This window comes from Hypomesus transpacificus, chromosome 5 (genome assembly GCF_021917145.1).
Source record: "Hypomesus transpacificus isolate Combined female chromosome 5, fHypTra1, whole genome shotgun sequence".
Classification (NCBI taxonomy): domain Eukaryota; kingdom Metazoa; phylum Chordata; class Actinopteri; order Osmeriformes; family Osmeridae; genus Hypomesus; species Hypomesus transpacificus.
Genome location: NC_061064.1, coordinates 1267185 through 1282437, shown reverse-complemented (window position 1 = coordinate 1282437; position 15253 = coordinate 1267185). Strand labels below are relative to the sequence as shown.

The 15253-nt window shown below is 49.7% G+C and overlaps 2 protein-coding genes and 1 long non-coding RNA gene across 4 annotated transcripts in view; all 3 read right to left on the bottom strand.

The window, feature by feature from the left end:
- Window positions 1-77: 77 nt before the first annotated feature.
- LOC124467914 (galectin-9-like) lies at window positions 78-3270 on the bottom strand. The gene is made up of 10 exons (XM_047020425.1): window positions 3037-3270; window positions 2727-2815; window positions 1818-2025; window positions 1593-1712; window positions 1424-1498; window positions 1285-1323; window positions 1130-1162; window positions 924-1012; window positions 606-762; window positions 78-462 (listed from the first exon to the last, which is right to left on the bottom strand). Exons 1-10 carry the CDS (start codon window positions 3064-3066, stop codon window positions 316-318), a joined length of 987 nt encoding a protein of 328 aa, XP_046876381.1. The 5' UTR covers window positions 3067-3270; the 3' UTR covers window positions 78-315.
- On the bottom strand, window positions 2032-2690 carry LOC124467915. The gene is made up of 3 exons (XR_006956126.1): window positions 2552-2690; window positions 2377-2496; window positions 2032-2346 (listed from the first exon to the last, which is right to left on the bottom strand). It is a non-coding gene; the product is annotated as an uncharacterized LOC124467915 (long non-coding RNA).
- A 1678-nt stretch (window positions 3271-4948) lies between the features above and the next one.
- The window catches only part of ksr1a (kinase suppressor of ras 1a), a 21801-nt gene continuing 11496 nt past the window's right edge, over window positions 4949-15253 (bottom strand). Inside the window, exons 3-21 of one of the 2 annotated variants that reach the window (XM_047020839.1) lie at window positions 14911-15058; window positions 14102-14579; window positions 12652-12851; window positions 11919-11988; window positions 11564-11647; window positions 11421-11482; window positions 11215-11324; window positions 10715-10883; window positions 10416-10457; window positions 10020-10068; window positions 9825-9903; window positions 9383-9697; window positions 8862-9058; window positions 8682-8778; window positions 8460-8593; window positions 8122-8253; window positions 7516-7651; window positions 7297-7430; window positions 4949-6456 (exon numbers count right to left, since the gene is read on the bottom strand). In XM_047020839.1, the coding sequence (XP_046876795.1) occupies window positions 6450-6456; window positions 7297-7430; window positions 7516-7651; window positions 8122-8253; window positions 8460-8593; window positions 8682-8778; window positions 8862-9058; window positions 9383-9697; window positions 9825-9903; window positions 10020-10068; window positions 10416-10457; window positions 10715-10883; window positions 11215-11324; window positions 11421-11482; window positions 11564-11647; window positions 11919-11988; window positions 12652-12851; window positions 14102-14579; window positions 14911-15058 (2643 nt within the window). In that variant the 3' untranslated portion in view covers window positions 4949-6449. Of the gene's footprint in view, window positions 6457-6790; window positions 7075-7296; window positions 7431-7515; window positions 7652-8121; window positions 8254-8459; window positions 8594-8681; window positions 8779-8861; window positions 9059-9382; window positions 9698-9824; window positions 9904-10019; window positions 10069-10415; window positions 10458-10714; window positions 10884-11214; window positions 11325-11420; window positions 11483-11563; window positions 11648-11918; window positions 11989-12651; window positions 12852-14101; window positions 14580-14910; window positions 15059-15253 lie in introns of those variants that run through there. The other variant, XM_047020838.1, reaches the window with a different exon arrangement.

Below are 15253 nucleotides of genomic sequence, written 5' to 3'. Positions count from 1 at the left end.
GTGTATGAGCACCAGTTGAAGCAATACAAAAAATCCTAGATTGTATCAAGTACAGAACAATACACAATTGAAACCCATCAACGTAAAACATTACATGTATTTATGGATAATAAGAATGTTTACATAGACAGGCATGTGTGGAGATTCTGCATGCCACATGATGCAGAATCACCGTGACATCATCTCAGGTCAAAAACAACACATTTCTCACAAGTATCAAGCATTTCCTGACTGATCTAACACAATTATTGTGAAACATTTTTTTTTGTAGTGAATAATTCTCCATGCATGGTTCTGTTGTGACTCTTGTGGTCTTCAGACCATGACAGAGGTCAGGCTCAGGTCTCCAGACACCTCCAGGATGTCCACATCCTGCAGGACGGAGTAGCGGTGGTTGTAGTTGCATGTGTGGATGCTGTTCACAAACACCTTGTAGCACTGGGCGTCACAAGAGATGGTCACCTGAAACACAGATCGTGAGGAGGGGAGGTGGGCTCTCTGGAGGCCCATCGAGGCCTGAGATCAATTACACACTGTATTGTTTTAGTTTTTTGTATATATCTATATGACTTTCTTTAATCAGACAGGTAAAGTGGAGATTGTACCGTGAAGGGGTGTCCTCGGTGGAAAGGCATGACCCCTGACCTTTCCTCTTGACCCCACTGCTCCTGCAGGAGACTGTTGAGCACCACTGCGTTCTCAGAGAAGCGGGCGTTAAAGTGAAGTGCTATCCCAGAGTTGAAGCGCAGGTTTAGGCTCCACCTGAGATAACACATGTATCAAGGTTGTTCTAGTGAACAATGTCCACACATAGGCTATCCACATGCTGTTTGCATTAGATATGCAAATAGGAGAGAGCTATTCCTGCATTATAATGTACATGGCAAAGGATTTCATGCATCGAATGAGGAAGCACCACCCACATGTTAGCTTTGTGGTTAACCAAGCCTTGCACTGTGAGGGTTTTTCCAGGGTGAAGTCCACCTGGCATTATGCTTTTATATGGCACAGCCTGAGGACAAATATTTGAAGAGCAACATCATCCAGATATCTGATGCAGGGTTACACAATTTCCTCTTACAGAGAGAGGTGTGTTGCCATCTTCCCATGTGCATGATAAAGTACTTACGTAGGAGGGCTGAGGGCTGTATGCAGGAGGAGCCTGGAACATAACATTACAATTAAAATGAAGTAAAAATGACTCAAATGCATAATGAGGGATTCTAATTTCACTCATCTATACGCTTTCACATATCCTCATATGAGGAGTCAAATACTACCTACTGGAGAGATTCCCATGGCTCCAAAGACTGGCGGATAAACCTGAAAAACATAATCTGCGATCAAACTAAACAGAATAACAATAATCATTCAACTGTCAAGAGGACAGTAACCCACTCATGAAGAACAGGTTTACATGTACCTGTGCTGCTTTACGCCACTGATTAGATTTTTGCCTGTTTTGCTGAGATCTCGAATGATTTTGGCGCCTTTCACCCTGTGAAACAAACATGATTCCCATAATGTCTCACTGAAAATATTGGAGATATCCTGCGTTTGTGAGCTTCCATCTGGGTCTTAATTCCACTTGCCTGAGGGCTCTGGAAGGAAATGGAATGGACCTGCAGTCCTCCATCTACAGAGATGGTGCTCACTCTGGACGCAGAAAGACGGTGCAGATATTCCAGGAAGTGGGCCCCATTCACAACCACCTTGACGTTTCAGTGTTACAGTAAATCAGTAGCCCAGACACAGAGCACAGCCTGTGCACACAGACTAGCTACACACTAAGAGATTTTTGCGAGACGGCTACAAACCGAGTACGAGTTACGCGTGACCAGGAACGTCAAGGTAAATTCTGCTCCTCTGGCAAACGGCATGGCTCCGTTCTGCTCCTCCTGGCCCCACTGGGAGTTGTTGAAAGTGTTGCACACTACAACGGCCGCGTGGCCTTCATACCGGGCAACAAAGTGGAGCGCTATGTCCACATTTCCACCAGAGCCGCAAAGCAGATTCACATGAAAGCTAAACGTCGGAAATGAGATCAAAACTCAAATAAACTCAAAGGAAACCAGGAAAGCATCATCAAAACAAAGTTTATAAACAATCATTGTGCAGATGTGCACATAGTTTCAGTTATCGCTTCACTGCTCTTGGTGTGTGAACCTCAAACCCGACATTTGAGTGATGAAAGGTAGAATATGATGTCTGTACTGGCCAGCAGTGGATGTACTGTGGCTACATGTACTAAGTAGGCCTACCTTGTGGCTGCAGCTACTGAGTAGGCCTACCTTGTGGCTGCATGTACTGTGGCTGCAGGTACTGTGGCTACATGAGTAGGCCTACCTTGTGGCTGCAGGTACTGAGTAGGCCTACCTTGTGGCTGCAGGTACTGAGTAGGCCTACCTTGTGGCTGCAGGTACTGAGTAGGTTTACCTTGTGGCTGCAGGCACTGAGTAGGCCTACCTTGTGGCTGCAGGTACTGAGTAGGCCTACCTTGTGGCTGCATGAGTAGGCCTACCTTGTGGCTGCAGGCACTGAGTAGGCCTACCTTGTGGCTGCAGGTACTGAGTAGGCCTACCTTGTGGCTGCAGGTACTGAGTAGGTTTACCTTGTGGCTACAGGCACTGAGTAGGCCTACCTTGTGGCTACAGGTACTGAGTAGGCCTACCTTGTGGCTGCATGAGTAGGCCTACCTTGTGGCTGTAGGTACTGAGTAGGCCTACCTTGTGGCTGCAGGCATGACCCTGGCCATCAGAGTCACACTCTTTCCCTCAGACAGGCCACCTTGTATGTGGCCTTTGAATGGCAAAGCCTAGGAACCAAACAAAGTGGTTACACAGGTTTTGTAACTGGCACAGAGAGATGTTTCAGTGAGGTGTTAAGTCTTTTCAGTTATGTGAGAAATGTATGACTGGTTGAGTTCATACAGCCATTAAACTGAAAGAATTAAAGGGTAACTGATTAAAACAGCAGATTTTATTATAGCATATAGGCTGTGACAACAATAGTAAAAGTAGAGTTGTTGATTTTTACCGGTTTGAAGAAGGATTGTTGATGAGACATACTCTCTTCAGTTAACTCCTTGCATAAAAATGTTGTCCGCTTGAAAGGATCCTGTTTATGGTCAGAACTTCAGTTAGCCCTGTGAATGTGTTGTTTCTGTCACACCAGGTGTGAGGCATGTGATCTGTGTAATAAAACTGCATCTGAAACACCCTGAGCTGTTGCACCTGTGTTATCTAACTCAGTTCTGATAAGAACAGGTTCACAACATGTAATGGTTGTTTAGAACAGGATCGAGTGATCCTGTCTGTCCACATTCTCACCTTGTTTGCTCAGAGATGACCAGCTGTGGGACACGTTGACTTGATTATGAAGAATGTACTGGCAATAAGTATCTACTTTTACAAAAAACGCAGACACCCAAACAGTCTCGGCCACCATGCATTCGTTACTAGGCAACATACTGTAGATGCGCGAACACACAGAACAGTCTCGGCCACCGTACGTTAGTTACGGAGAAGGTAAGTTTGAAGAAAGCTCGTCTAACATTTTCTATATCAGAATCAGAATCATAAAGGGATTTATTCACCATGAAAGTTTGCAGAGACAAGGAATTTGCTTTGGCAGGAAGGTGCATACAATAAACATATAGGAATTTTAAATTTAGATATATGATCTAACTATACTAAGGATACATAATCTAGCAATACTAAGTGGAATACAATTAAAATAAAATATACAATAAAATAAAATATAAGTTGCTATAAAATAAAATATTACTTGCCAATTTACAGTATAAAATACAATATAAAATGCAAATATTATACGAATTGTGAAATATTAACTCTACAGAGGCTAGAATATTTGGTAATATAGCCAATTTTGGGCTAAATTATTATTGATGCAGTCAAAAACTCAGTTTGGCTGGCTTAGGCCCACGTTATCTGAAACTAAGGAAAATGTTAGAGGGAATGGGAAGGACTGAAGATGTCTTTCTTCATTTTATTTCAAACTATACTGTATTGATAGTTTTTCTGGTTACGTTAAGACTACATTTATTAAAGTAGAGTGCTCTGGGTTACTCACTCCAAGCTGTTGATCAAACTTGAGGACCCTGAATCTAAAATAATAAATCATTGCAAGGCAAGGATGAGGTGGCACGTCACAGGTGTAGGAAAACCCGGAGGGCAGACACCAACACAAGAGAAAAACAAGTGATGAAAATGAAGAGGAGACAAATAAAAAGAAAGGACTGCTCACCCAAATTGTGGCTGATGAAATTGCTGAGTGGCTAGTAACTTAGGAAAACCACTAGCCACAGTGGCTGGTGAGCAAAATGTTAATGTCAGGCCCTGCACTCATCTAAGTGTTAATTAATTAATAACACGATCCTGAACACACCAACCCCGGACTACTGCATTTTTTATGGCTGACCCATTATCTGGAGCTACTTGACTATCTAAGAAACAATCAGCACACCTACAAAATCACATGACAAGCTTCGTTTTATTGTTTTTCATGGATGAAAACAGAAACTGTGTTTACAGAATAGTAGTCACATGCAATACAAAAATATGAATTTATACATGACATAAAAAACATTGACTCATTCTAAAAAAAATGTACAGTTTTTATACAGCGTTTTTTGTACATTAAAAAATATAAAGCTATACACATCTGTAGGGGAGAGCAGTACCTATTTAAATGTGTCATGATGTATAGTACATATAAAATGTTTGTACAAGTATTAAAACAATCATTTTACTTTTCTGTACATTAAATAATGTATATACATGCATACTGTATTTTACATAGATATCAATACAACACAGCAGTCTCCATCTCTCAACTTTCCAAGTTTCAATTCACTATACTCACCCTCCCACCCTCTTCCCCGGATACCCCCCCCCCCCCCTGGATACACCCCCCCCCCACACACACACACACACACACACACACATTTATATACAAACACAGGAACAAAGGCTAGCCATCTACAACAGTACTAACACAAGTGCGCACAAGATGTAATGTTTGCAGAATAAATTATAGGACACTTTTGTGTGAGTTTCCTGATCTATTTTCTAGAACTGTGAATGAATTTACTGAACTAGATGAAATGTGAAACATTATTAACACCCACAACCAAGAAGGACTTCCTGCTTGGTGACTGAACAAGCGACCTTCAGTAATAAATAACCTTTTATTATTCCATTGACAGTGGGCAGAAAACTGACAGCAAGGGGTATTACACTGTCAACTGGTATACTGAAGTCCTTCATCTCTATATATGCACTGAACCGTTTAAAATAAGTTATGCTATCATCTGAGCAGGAAACAAGAGGGGAAAAACAGACTGTCCCATCACACTCTCAATCAAATCACACTCTCCAAACTTTCGACACGTTTCATTTCCGTCATCCAAAACCTAAACAATAAAGGTTTCATACACGAACACTCAAAATGGGAATCGGAAAACCAAAAAGGTGACCGTTCCGGTTTGACATAATGCTCAGTACTATGTCCACACAGACCCCAGTGGTCGGCACGGTGACCGAGTCTAGCGCATGCCACCACACAAGTGCAGAGAGCGAAGGAAGAGGAGACAGGTGGCTCGACTCCCGGAGGATGAGGAGAAGAGAGCGTGAGTGAGTGCAGGGGTCCTTTAAAGCCCCAGTGCATGTGGGCGATGTGCCGCCTCTGTCCAGACGCAAAGGAGAGCGCAGCGGGCCAAGGACAGGGCCCACAGCCAGCGGCCACACTACTTCAGTCCCAGCAGACATCAAAAGCCAGTCATACAAAAGCCTCAGGTTCAAAATGCAGAGTAGCTAGAACACAGGTGAAGGCAAGAGTCTCAGATTGAGTGTCCATGTAGCGTTTCTTTTCTGAGCGCTAGCGTCTGTTTCCAGTGGATCCCAGTGAGGAGAGATGCGCTGGACCCAACGTCCTTTTTCCTTATTTTTTTGTGCGTCCGCTAGTTGAAAATCTGTAAACTTATCAGAAAGGCGCTGGTGTTGTCACTGTCGCTCCTTTTCAGATAGCTAGGCACTCAACAGTCAGAGAGATGAAAACATCCACTAAGGACAACTTACAATAGCCGATAATGTACAAAAATATTGTTTAAACTAATAGCTAGCTAGCTAAGAGCTGCTGAGATAAGGCGCTACCCAGCACCACGCCACAGCTTTTCTGCCAGGAAAAAAACGCTAAATGGACACACGGCCTCGGAGACCAAGAAGGGAAAGGTGAGGGAGGTAGTCCACCACGCCCACACAAGGAAACACAACTGTCAGATGTGGAAGAACAGGCAGATTCAGGGAAAGCAGAGTCGACGTCAGGCTGGGGCAATGCTTTTATGAACCCTCTCAGAACGGAGGATTTTGGTTGCATGCAAGGCAGAGCCAGGCTGTTTGTTTTGCATTGCTCATGTTTCATACAGACGGCTACAACCTAGATTAAGAGAAGACGAGAGAGAGAGATAGAGAGAGAGAGAACAAAAAGGTTAGACTGTTAGTGTCATTGTTAAGTGATTTGAAAAAAAGAGAATTAGTGTCTGAGAAAACTGAAGAAATGGGGCAGGCATGGAGGAGAAGAGCAGGTGTATTGATGGAGGAGGAGAGATGGAGATGGAGGAGAGATGGAGATGGAGGAGAGATGGAGATGGAGGAGAGATGGAAATGGAGAAGAGATGGAGATGGAGGAGAGATGGAGATGGAGGAGGAGAGATGGAGATGGAGGAGGAGAGATGGAGGAGAGATGGAGATGGAGGAGGAGAGATGGAGGAGAGATGGAGATGGAGGAGGAGAGATGGAGGAGGAAAGATGGAGGAGGAGAGATGGAGGAGATGGATTGAGATGGAATGCAGTATGAAGGCTCAAGAAAAGTCAAGGGTTGAGAACCAGGGTAATAATGGGACACACCCGTCCTACCAACGGGGGGGAACCTGAGTGTCATCCCGCACGTTTTACAGTTCCTGTCTAGTCGCTAGCTCATCACACAGCCAGTCTGCAGAGTGACTTGCACTGGAAGCAGCTGTTAGCCGATGTAACTGTTCTGTAGGACAGCACTCTTTAGGAACATGGAGGAACATTGATATGGTTTCATTACAAGGCAGGTTGGCAACCACAAGTCTTACTGGACTACAAAGCTGCTCCACAATAAAGGCCAAGGGTTGTTATGGAGGGGGGGGTAACAGAGTCCAGGTCCACCCACCACGTCCACCACGTCCACCACGTCCACCACGCCCCCCCCACCCCCCAGGCCTCCAGGTGTGTCGTCTAGGATACGTACTCTGCAGACTTCCAGAAGTGTCCAGGGTGGGACAGCCGGCGGTTGAGCTTGGGCAGCTTCTCCAGGAGGTCGGCCAGCTGGGTGAAGGAGGGCCTCTCCTTCAGGTCGTACGCCCAGCAGTCACACAGGATCTCCTGGGGAGATCCAGACAGAGGGTCAGCCTCCACACACACCTAGCACACTCACACCTAGCACACACAGTGTTCCTGCTCCACTCACCGTGACCTCCTTGCCCAGGCTGATCTCTGCCAGGACCTTCTTGATGCCCTCCCCGCTCCCCACTTGCCAGATGGTAGCTTCCACTGGCTGGTTGGTGATTGGCCAGTCCCTGGCTTGGAGCTCGTACCAAATGGTGCTAAAAGGGGGGCAACAAGCAACATGGTCAGTCCTGTGGGCCTGAACAAGCATCACTGATGACATTGCATGGTGAACTGTCATTTTGAAATCAGTCATGATCTGACAGCTTCAGATCGATAGGGGCTGGAGTCAGGGACAGGAAGTGTTGGGAGAGAGGGACAGGAAATGTTGGGAGAGAGGGACAGGAAGTATTGAGAGATGTACAGGAAGTGTTGAGAGAGGGACAGGAAGTATGAGAAAGGGACAGGAAGTATTGAGAAAGGGACAGGAAGTATTGGGAGAGGGACAGGAAGTTTTGGTAGAGGGACAGGAAGTATTGAGAGAGGGACAGGAAGTATTGAGAGAGGGACAGGAAGTGTTGGGAGAGAGGGACAGGAAGTGTTGGGAGAGAGGGACAGGAAGTATTGAGAGAGGGACAGGAAGTATTGAGAGATAGAGAGAGACAGGAAGTGTTAGGAAGAGAGATACCCGAAAGCGTAGACGTCAGCTGCGTTGGAGAAGGGCAGGCGGTCCTCGTTGTTTCCAGGACTCATCCTGCGGACGATCTCTGGTGCTAGGTAACAAATCCAGCCATGTGGAAGCTTCAGCTCGTTTTCTCGTCTGGGAATATGACACACACACACCATGCACACACACACGATGCACACACACACATGACACACACGACACAATGCACACACACACACAACACACAGACACACGTGCAGTCATTAGCTAACCACCATGCGGTGTGCAGTCACCATGAATCCACCTGGGAACAGACAAATTCACAAAGAATTGCTGAGTGGATGAGGTGTAGATCTTACCTCCCCTCCTGGACCACGCCTGAAATCCCAAACAATCCAAAGTCTGTGATCACCACCTTGTTGGTGTCATGAAAGACATTCTTGGACTTCAAGTCTTTGTGGACGATGCCCTTTGCATGAAGATAGCCCATCCCCTACGTAAGGAGGAACACAAACACACAAGCTCTGACCGTGCACGAGACTGAGGATCATTTTGAATACCCAACAGTGAATACTCTTCACCTTCACAATCTCCTGAGCGATCTGTCTCGTCTTGTTGATGTCCAGCGTGTTCTTTGTGTCTCTGACGAAGGAGTAGAGAGTCCGGCCTTTGCAGAAACTTAGTGGAGAAAGTTTGAGTTAAGGAAGAGCAGACCAGAACATAGAGAGAGAGAGAGGCAGATGTTGAGACCTCCCACTCACCTGGTGATGATGGCGAGGTGGGGAGGAGCCATACAGGCTCCCATGAAGAGCACCACATTCTCATGTCTGGTCTGTCTGTAGTTCATCACCTCCTTCTTGAACAGCTTCAGGTGGTCCTGGTTGTTCCCGTCGATCTCCAGCAGGCGGATCGCCACCTCTCCGTGCCAGCGGCCCTTGTGGACCCTGCCCCAGCGGCCCTGAGGAAGCCGTACCACATCACAACCACGCTGAAGCGCTAGCCCCGCGCTAGCCCCGCGCTAACCCCACACTAGCCCCGCACTAGCCCCGCGCTAGCCCCGCACTAGCCCCGCGCTAGCCCCGCACTAGCCCCGCGCTAGCCCCGCGCTAGCCCCGCGCTAGCCCCGCGCTAACCCCGCACTAGCCCCGCGCTAGCCCCGCACTAGCCCCGCGCTAGCCCCGCGCTAGCCCCGCGCTAGCTCTGCGCTAGCCCCGCGCTAGCCCTGTGCTAGCCCCAAGATAACCTGCAGAGCAGAGATGGTGTAGCGGCTTGCGGCTCTCACCTTCCCTATGAGCTCCCCCAGGTCCAGCTGCTCGAAGGGGATGTCCCACTCCTGCAGGTACACGCTGGTCTGGCTGGCCTTGCGGGAGATGGGGCCCTTCCAGTGACCTCCCCGCGAGCTGGGAAGATCCTCCAGCTCATCCCCATCACACTCACCCTCAGAGCCCCCGTTTATCTCACTCTCATCCCCTTCATCCTCCTCCTCCTCCTCCTCCTCTTCCACCTCCTCTCCTTCCTCCTCCTCTTCCTCCTCCTCTTCCTCCTCCACGCAGGGGTCTTCATCCTCCTCAGCCTCGACCTCTTCCTCCTCTTCCTCCTTTGAGACAGAGAATCGGATAATGTCGATTTGGTTTAGTTGTGCGACAAACACCTCTACACACACACTTTCACTCACACACACACACGCTCTCTCTCTTCCTCTCTCACACACACTGAAAATATACCTCTCCATCTTCATGCTCGGCCAGCTCAGGTTGCAGGTGGTCGGCATGCAGGTGGTCGGCGGAGGGCTCGGTCTCGCTGCTGAGGGACAGAGAAACATCATCACTCACAGCCCAGACGTGGTTGGAGAGACTGCTACAGCTCTCTCCACAGTCATACGAAAGACAGCGAACCCAGTCAGGACTGGAGAGACTCACCCTGTGTCCTGAAGGACTTCTGGATGCAGAGTAGGAGAACTGGACACATCTGGTGAGAGACAGAGAGAGAGTGATATAGAGAGTGTTATAAAACACTCCCTTTCACTGGTCACTGCGTTACTCGTCTGTTGTGGCATGCAGTACCCACACTCCCCAGCAGGTGGCACAGAGACACATCTCCACCCAGTCATCAGCTCACCACATCAATCACACAGCACTGACACTCTGGGCAAATACTCAGCATGCTCACATGATGTGGACTGAGCATGCATGCAGGAGAGGGAGGGGGAGAGAGAGAGATGGTGATACCAGGTTTTGGGGGTCAGGGTGGAGGGGGAGGAGGGGGGAGGCGGGGGACACCCAGCACAGCAGTCTGGGTCGGGAGCATCCACTCACCAGGGAAGATGAACTGCTGTCTGTGCTGAAAGTAGCAGGCAGCTTGGGGGGAAAGAGAGAGCGGAAGAACAACAAGCATGGTTGGGAGAAAAAGATAGTGGGTTAGAGAGAAGCCATAGGATACTACCCCTCCCTCCTCGCCCCAGGAGCCATGTGCGTTAGTGGTGGACAGGAGAGGGGGGCTGCCATAGTCACTCCATCCATTCCACATCCGTTTACCAGGAAACCAGTGACTCAGCGGAATATCCAGTAATCAAGAAGCATGCACCTTGAGCTAATGTGTGTGTGTGTGCGCTCACCTGGGAAGTGGAAGCGGTTGTCCCTGTGGCCCTTGGGGGAGGGGTTGGGGGGCGGGGTGGCACTGGGAGGGTTGCTCTGCGGGAAAGGGGCGGGGGAGGAGGGCGTGGAGGAGGTGGTAGAGGAGGGGTTGCTGCTGGAGTCCAGCTGGTTCAGAACGGGAGGGTGATCCTGGCAGAACACACAAGACCAAAACATCACCCACTGCACCAGCTACTCTCCAACCGGTTTGTGTTTAAGTGTCTATATCTATATACATATCTGTCTTTTTACATTATCTATCCATCAATCAATGTGTGTGTGTCTGTCTATTCAACCATCCATCCGTGTGTGTGTGTGTGTGTGTGTGTGTGTGAGAGAGAGAGTGAGAGAGAGAGAGAGAGTGAGAGAGAGAGAGAGTGAGAGAGAGAGAGAGAGAGAGAGAGAGAGAGAGAGAGAGAGAGAGAGAGAGAGAGAGAGAGAGAGAGAGAGAGAGAGAGAGAGCGAGCTTGTGTGTATGTACCTTCTTGGTGATGGCCTTAGGTAAGGTCCCAAACTGAGGAGTGTCTGCCGACCGGTCCACAGGATTGTTGATGCCAGAGGGAACAGACTCTGTCCTCCTGATCTTGGTGACTGTCCAGGGGAGAAGGTGCTTAGCACAGGTCTGTCTCTGGTAGTCATTCCTGTGTATGGATACTGCAGATGTGTTGAAGTGATGGACAGACTTACTTGGCAGAAAAGAGATTCTACAGGAGGGCGCCTCTTTTGTGCACTTGTTGTGGCACTTTAACCTGCACACAGAGAGCCTTGGTCAGGACAGGCTGATCAGATGGATGATTGAGACGCGTCCCTGAGAGAGACAGGATACTCACCGACAGTGTTTACACTTGACCCCAAACATCATGTTCCTCTGACACACCTGGCAGGTCTGTGACAACCAGGACCTGGTTGAGAACCTGCCCGCCACAACAGACCACTCTGTTAGTCATGCTGCTACACTGTCATACATCCTCACATTCTGTTCATTTAGCCCACACTTTTATCCAAAGCGACATAGAAATTGTGCACATAGAAAGTACTGCAGAAGATCGAGGATCAGAAGTGAGTTGATTAACAGTACTTCGGTGGTCAGAGTCATATCCAGTATCCGTTCTGTTTGACTGTGTTTGAGGTGTACTAGGCGAACTAGACGTGCATTGATTGGCTGTTTGTAGCCATGTGACCTACCTGTGAGTGACAGCCAGGCCGATATCCCTTCTGATCGCCTGTGGAGATCCGCGATGTGCGGACATGTTATCTGCCAGGGGGGGGGGGGGGGGGGGGGGGGGGGATAGAGAGAAAGAGAAAAAGAAAATTGAGAGATAGAGAAATACATTGAGATAGAAAGAGAGACAGGGATAAAGTAGGGGAGGAGAACAAGAGGCAGAGATGTGATGAGTCAGGTGCAGCGTGTACTAGGGCAGGAGCTGGTGATGAAGACGACCTGTTATTACTAACATGAGAGGTCTTCCACCACAAACCACAACGACTTCTAGATAATCACATAAAACACTACTACTCCACATTTAACAAGTCACAACCAATCAGGTTCTGTCCTAGTGACGTAGGTTTGGCACGTGACTCGCCCACACAACCAGCACAGACACACAGCCTGCAGGGAGAGTCAGCTCTCTCCCAGCACGTTCTCTGAGCTGTGTGATCAACTTGCTGAATGTGTGTGAGGAGAGTGGTGAGGTTGTGTTATTTCTCTGGTAGCACTGAGATCACAGCAATTGGTGTGAGCTTTCCCAGCATGCTGTTCTTTTTCTGGGCCAACCCTGAACCTTCCTGGTGGCGTGTAGAAGGTTTCTCTGTGTGTGTGAGTGTGTGTGAGTGTGTGTGAGTCTGTGTGAGTGTGTGTGAGTGTGTGTGAGTGTGTGTGAGTGTGTGTGAGTCTGTGTGTGTGCGTGTGTAGACTCACTCTTGAGGCTGCTGTGCTCCTCCATGAGGGTGGGTGTGCCGGGCAGGGTGTAGGGGGCGGGGGCGGGGCCGGGGGCGGGGGCGGGGCCGGGCGTGGCCCCGGGGGTGCGGGCCGGCAGGTGGGGGGAACGCGTGGAGGGGTCTTCACTCCCGTTCCCATTGATCTGCACGTTCAGAAGCAGCTTGTTCTTCTTGGTGCACCTGTGGGGGGCACAGTGTCATCAGCATGCTACCCTGTCACCCCTGACAACAGTGTCATCAGCATGCTACCCTGTCACCCCTGACAACAGTGGCATCAGCATGCTACCCTGTCACCCCTGACAACAGTAACATCAGCAGTCACACCCAGGAGATCTTATGGTGGCTGTGTTTCAGCCCAGTTATGTTAGAGAGAGAGAGAGATGGGGGGACCTGGGCACATTATTACTGTAAGACATCCCTCCATCCTAGATCAACTCAGCCCAGCTAAGGGCAGCCAAAGACAGGCCACGCCAAGGGGCTTAGACTCCTCTGCCTGGCACTGGTCAGAAATAGAGAGACGGAGAGAGACAGACAGGGAAAGAGACAGACAGGGAGAGAGACAGACAGGGGGAGAGACAGACAGGCAGAGAGACAGACAGGGAGAGAGACAGACAGGGAGAGAGACAGACAGGGAGAGAGACAGACAGGGAGAGGGACAGACAGACAAGTAGAAGTTATGTGTCTGACTTGCCCTCCTTTGAGCATCAGGTCTGGGAAATGCTTCCTGTTCTGACTCATAATCTCTGGGAATCTCTGGATTACTGAGGCCACACACAGTAAGGGAGCAACCAGCAAGATGAGGTGTGTGTGTGTGTGTGTGTGAGAGAGAGAGAGACGCTTTCATGGGCGGTTTCTGTAAATACCTCGGAATACATAATTAGGCGCACTTCACGCATCCTCTCCCATCTCTTTATGGAAACTCCCACTTTCCCCTTGACCCTCCCCTGAATGCATATGCATGACACGGAGAAGCGCAATTTGCCATTTTCAGTTCCCGTGACAGGCAGTCTGCGCTTTGACCTCAGTGCGCCATGTTTGTACATACCTCGCCATGTTTTTACGCGCAAATTGCGAAACAAATACGCCGGAAGTGGGCGCAAAAGCGTTAGTACATGAGGCCCACAGTGTTTCTGTTCTGTTCAAAAAAGGGACATCATTTTTTTATGAACAACAGTTGCACAGTTAAGGGAAAATTAAACAAACATTGCTGGAGTTTGCAAACAGTTCTGGAGAATTACGGAAAACCCTGTTTCCCTTTCAGGCCTCCTGGGCAAAATGATGACGTTTTCTCCTGTTGCTAGGTTGAGCTGCTACTAGTTTGTGACTTATCAACACCTTAATGTTGTGAAATAATATCGTAATATCAAAATCTATAATCGATGCATCCCTACTATCACATACCACAAACAGGAAGACAGGAAGTGACCTACTTGCTGGTGGGCGGGTCCTCGATGCGGTTGCCCAGCTGTGATTCGTGGCTCTTGCTGCGTGTGAGGGTAATGTTGGGTAGCAGCTGCAGGACCTTGCGGGAGGGCGGCGGGGGGGTGCAGGGGGGTTTCAGCCTGTGACGCCTCCTGGAGGGCGGAGTGGCAGGGGGCGTGGAGGAGGTGTGTCCCTGGAGCCAGTCAGCGCGGGCCGCAGACATGGGGAAGGGGTCCGTGAGGGGGGTGTCTGAGTAGAGGTAAGCCCCCTCCGAGAGCAGGGCTGTGGAGACGGAGCCAGGCCGAGCGGGCGCACAGGCTGAGCAGGGGGTGGAGGGGGTGGAGGGGGTGGTGGAGGGCCGGGCCAGGGGGGAGGGGCTGTGGGGGCGGAGCGGGCACCCCAGGGGGTCCATGGGAAGCAGAGAGCCGCTGTCTCTACGGGGGGGCTCAGACAGCCATGGGCCCCCGTCCTCCCTCAGCTCTCCTCCTGGAGGACACACAGAGGACACACACACACAGAGGGTTAGACAACACCATCAGGGTTACACATACCAGGTGACACCTCGTCCCCATCCACATTGAATGGGATGTTGTTACTCTCCACCCTGGCCCTGGGCTTCCACCAGATTTGGGCCTCTCTCCTGTAGGTCCACCCCCAGACCAGGGCCTCTCTCCTGGAGGTCCACCCCCAGACCAAGGCCTCTCCTGTAGGTCCACCCCCAGACCAGGGCTTCTCCTGTAGGTCCACCCCCAGATTAGGACCTCTCTCCTGGAGGTCCACCTCCAGACCAGGGCCTCTCTCCTGGAGGTCCACCTACCTGACTCAGTGGCAGTCTTCAGGCAGGAGAGGGCAGCGCTGAGCCGGCCGCACTCCTCAGAGCTGGAGCCTAGCCTCCTCATGGTCTCTCTGACCTGGGAGCCCGGCATCTGCAGCAGGGCATCCAGGGACAGCTGGACTGGTACTGCCTGGGAGAGAGAGGTGGGAAGGAGGGAGGGGAAGAGGGGGAAGGAGGGGGGTGAGCTGAACTCAGCTGAACAAGAATATACATTCCATACGTACACAACATTCACTAGGGCCAAGTGACAGGTCCTTCAGTAGGGCCATGAGACAGGTCCCTCAGTAGGGCCATGAGACAGGTCCTTCAGTAGGGCCATGAGACA

What these genes read in the sequence shown, in the direction of transcription:
- LOC124467914 (XM_047020425.1), bottom strand. Translation starts at nt 3,066, where the DNA reads ATGTCTCATCAACAATCCTTCTTCAAACCG. An exon ending in TTTCCTTCCAGAGCCCTCAG is followed by an intron (nt 1,499 to 1,592) that starts GCAAGTGGAATT and finishes TTTGTTTCACAG; the next exon opens with GGTGAAAGGCGCCAAAATCA. An exon ending in GTTAACCACAAAGCTAACAT is followed by an intron (nt 763 to 923) that starts GTGGGTGGTGCT and finishes GTGTTATCTCAG; the next exon opens with GTGGAGCCTAAACCTGCGCT.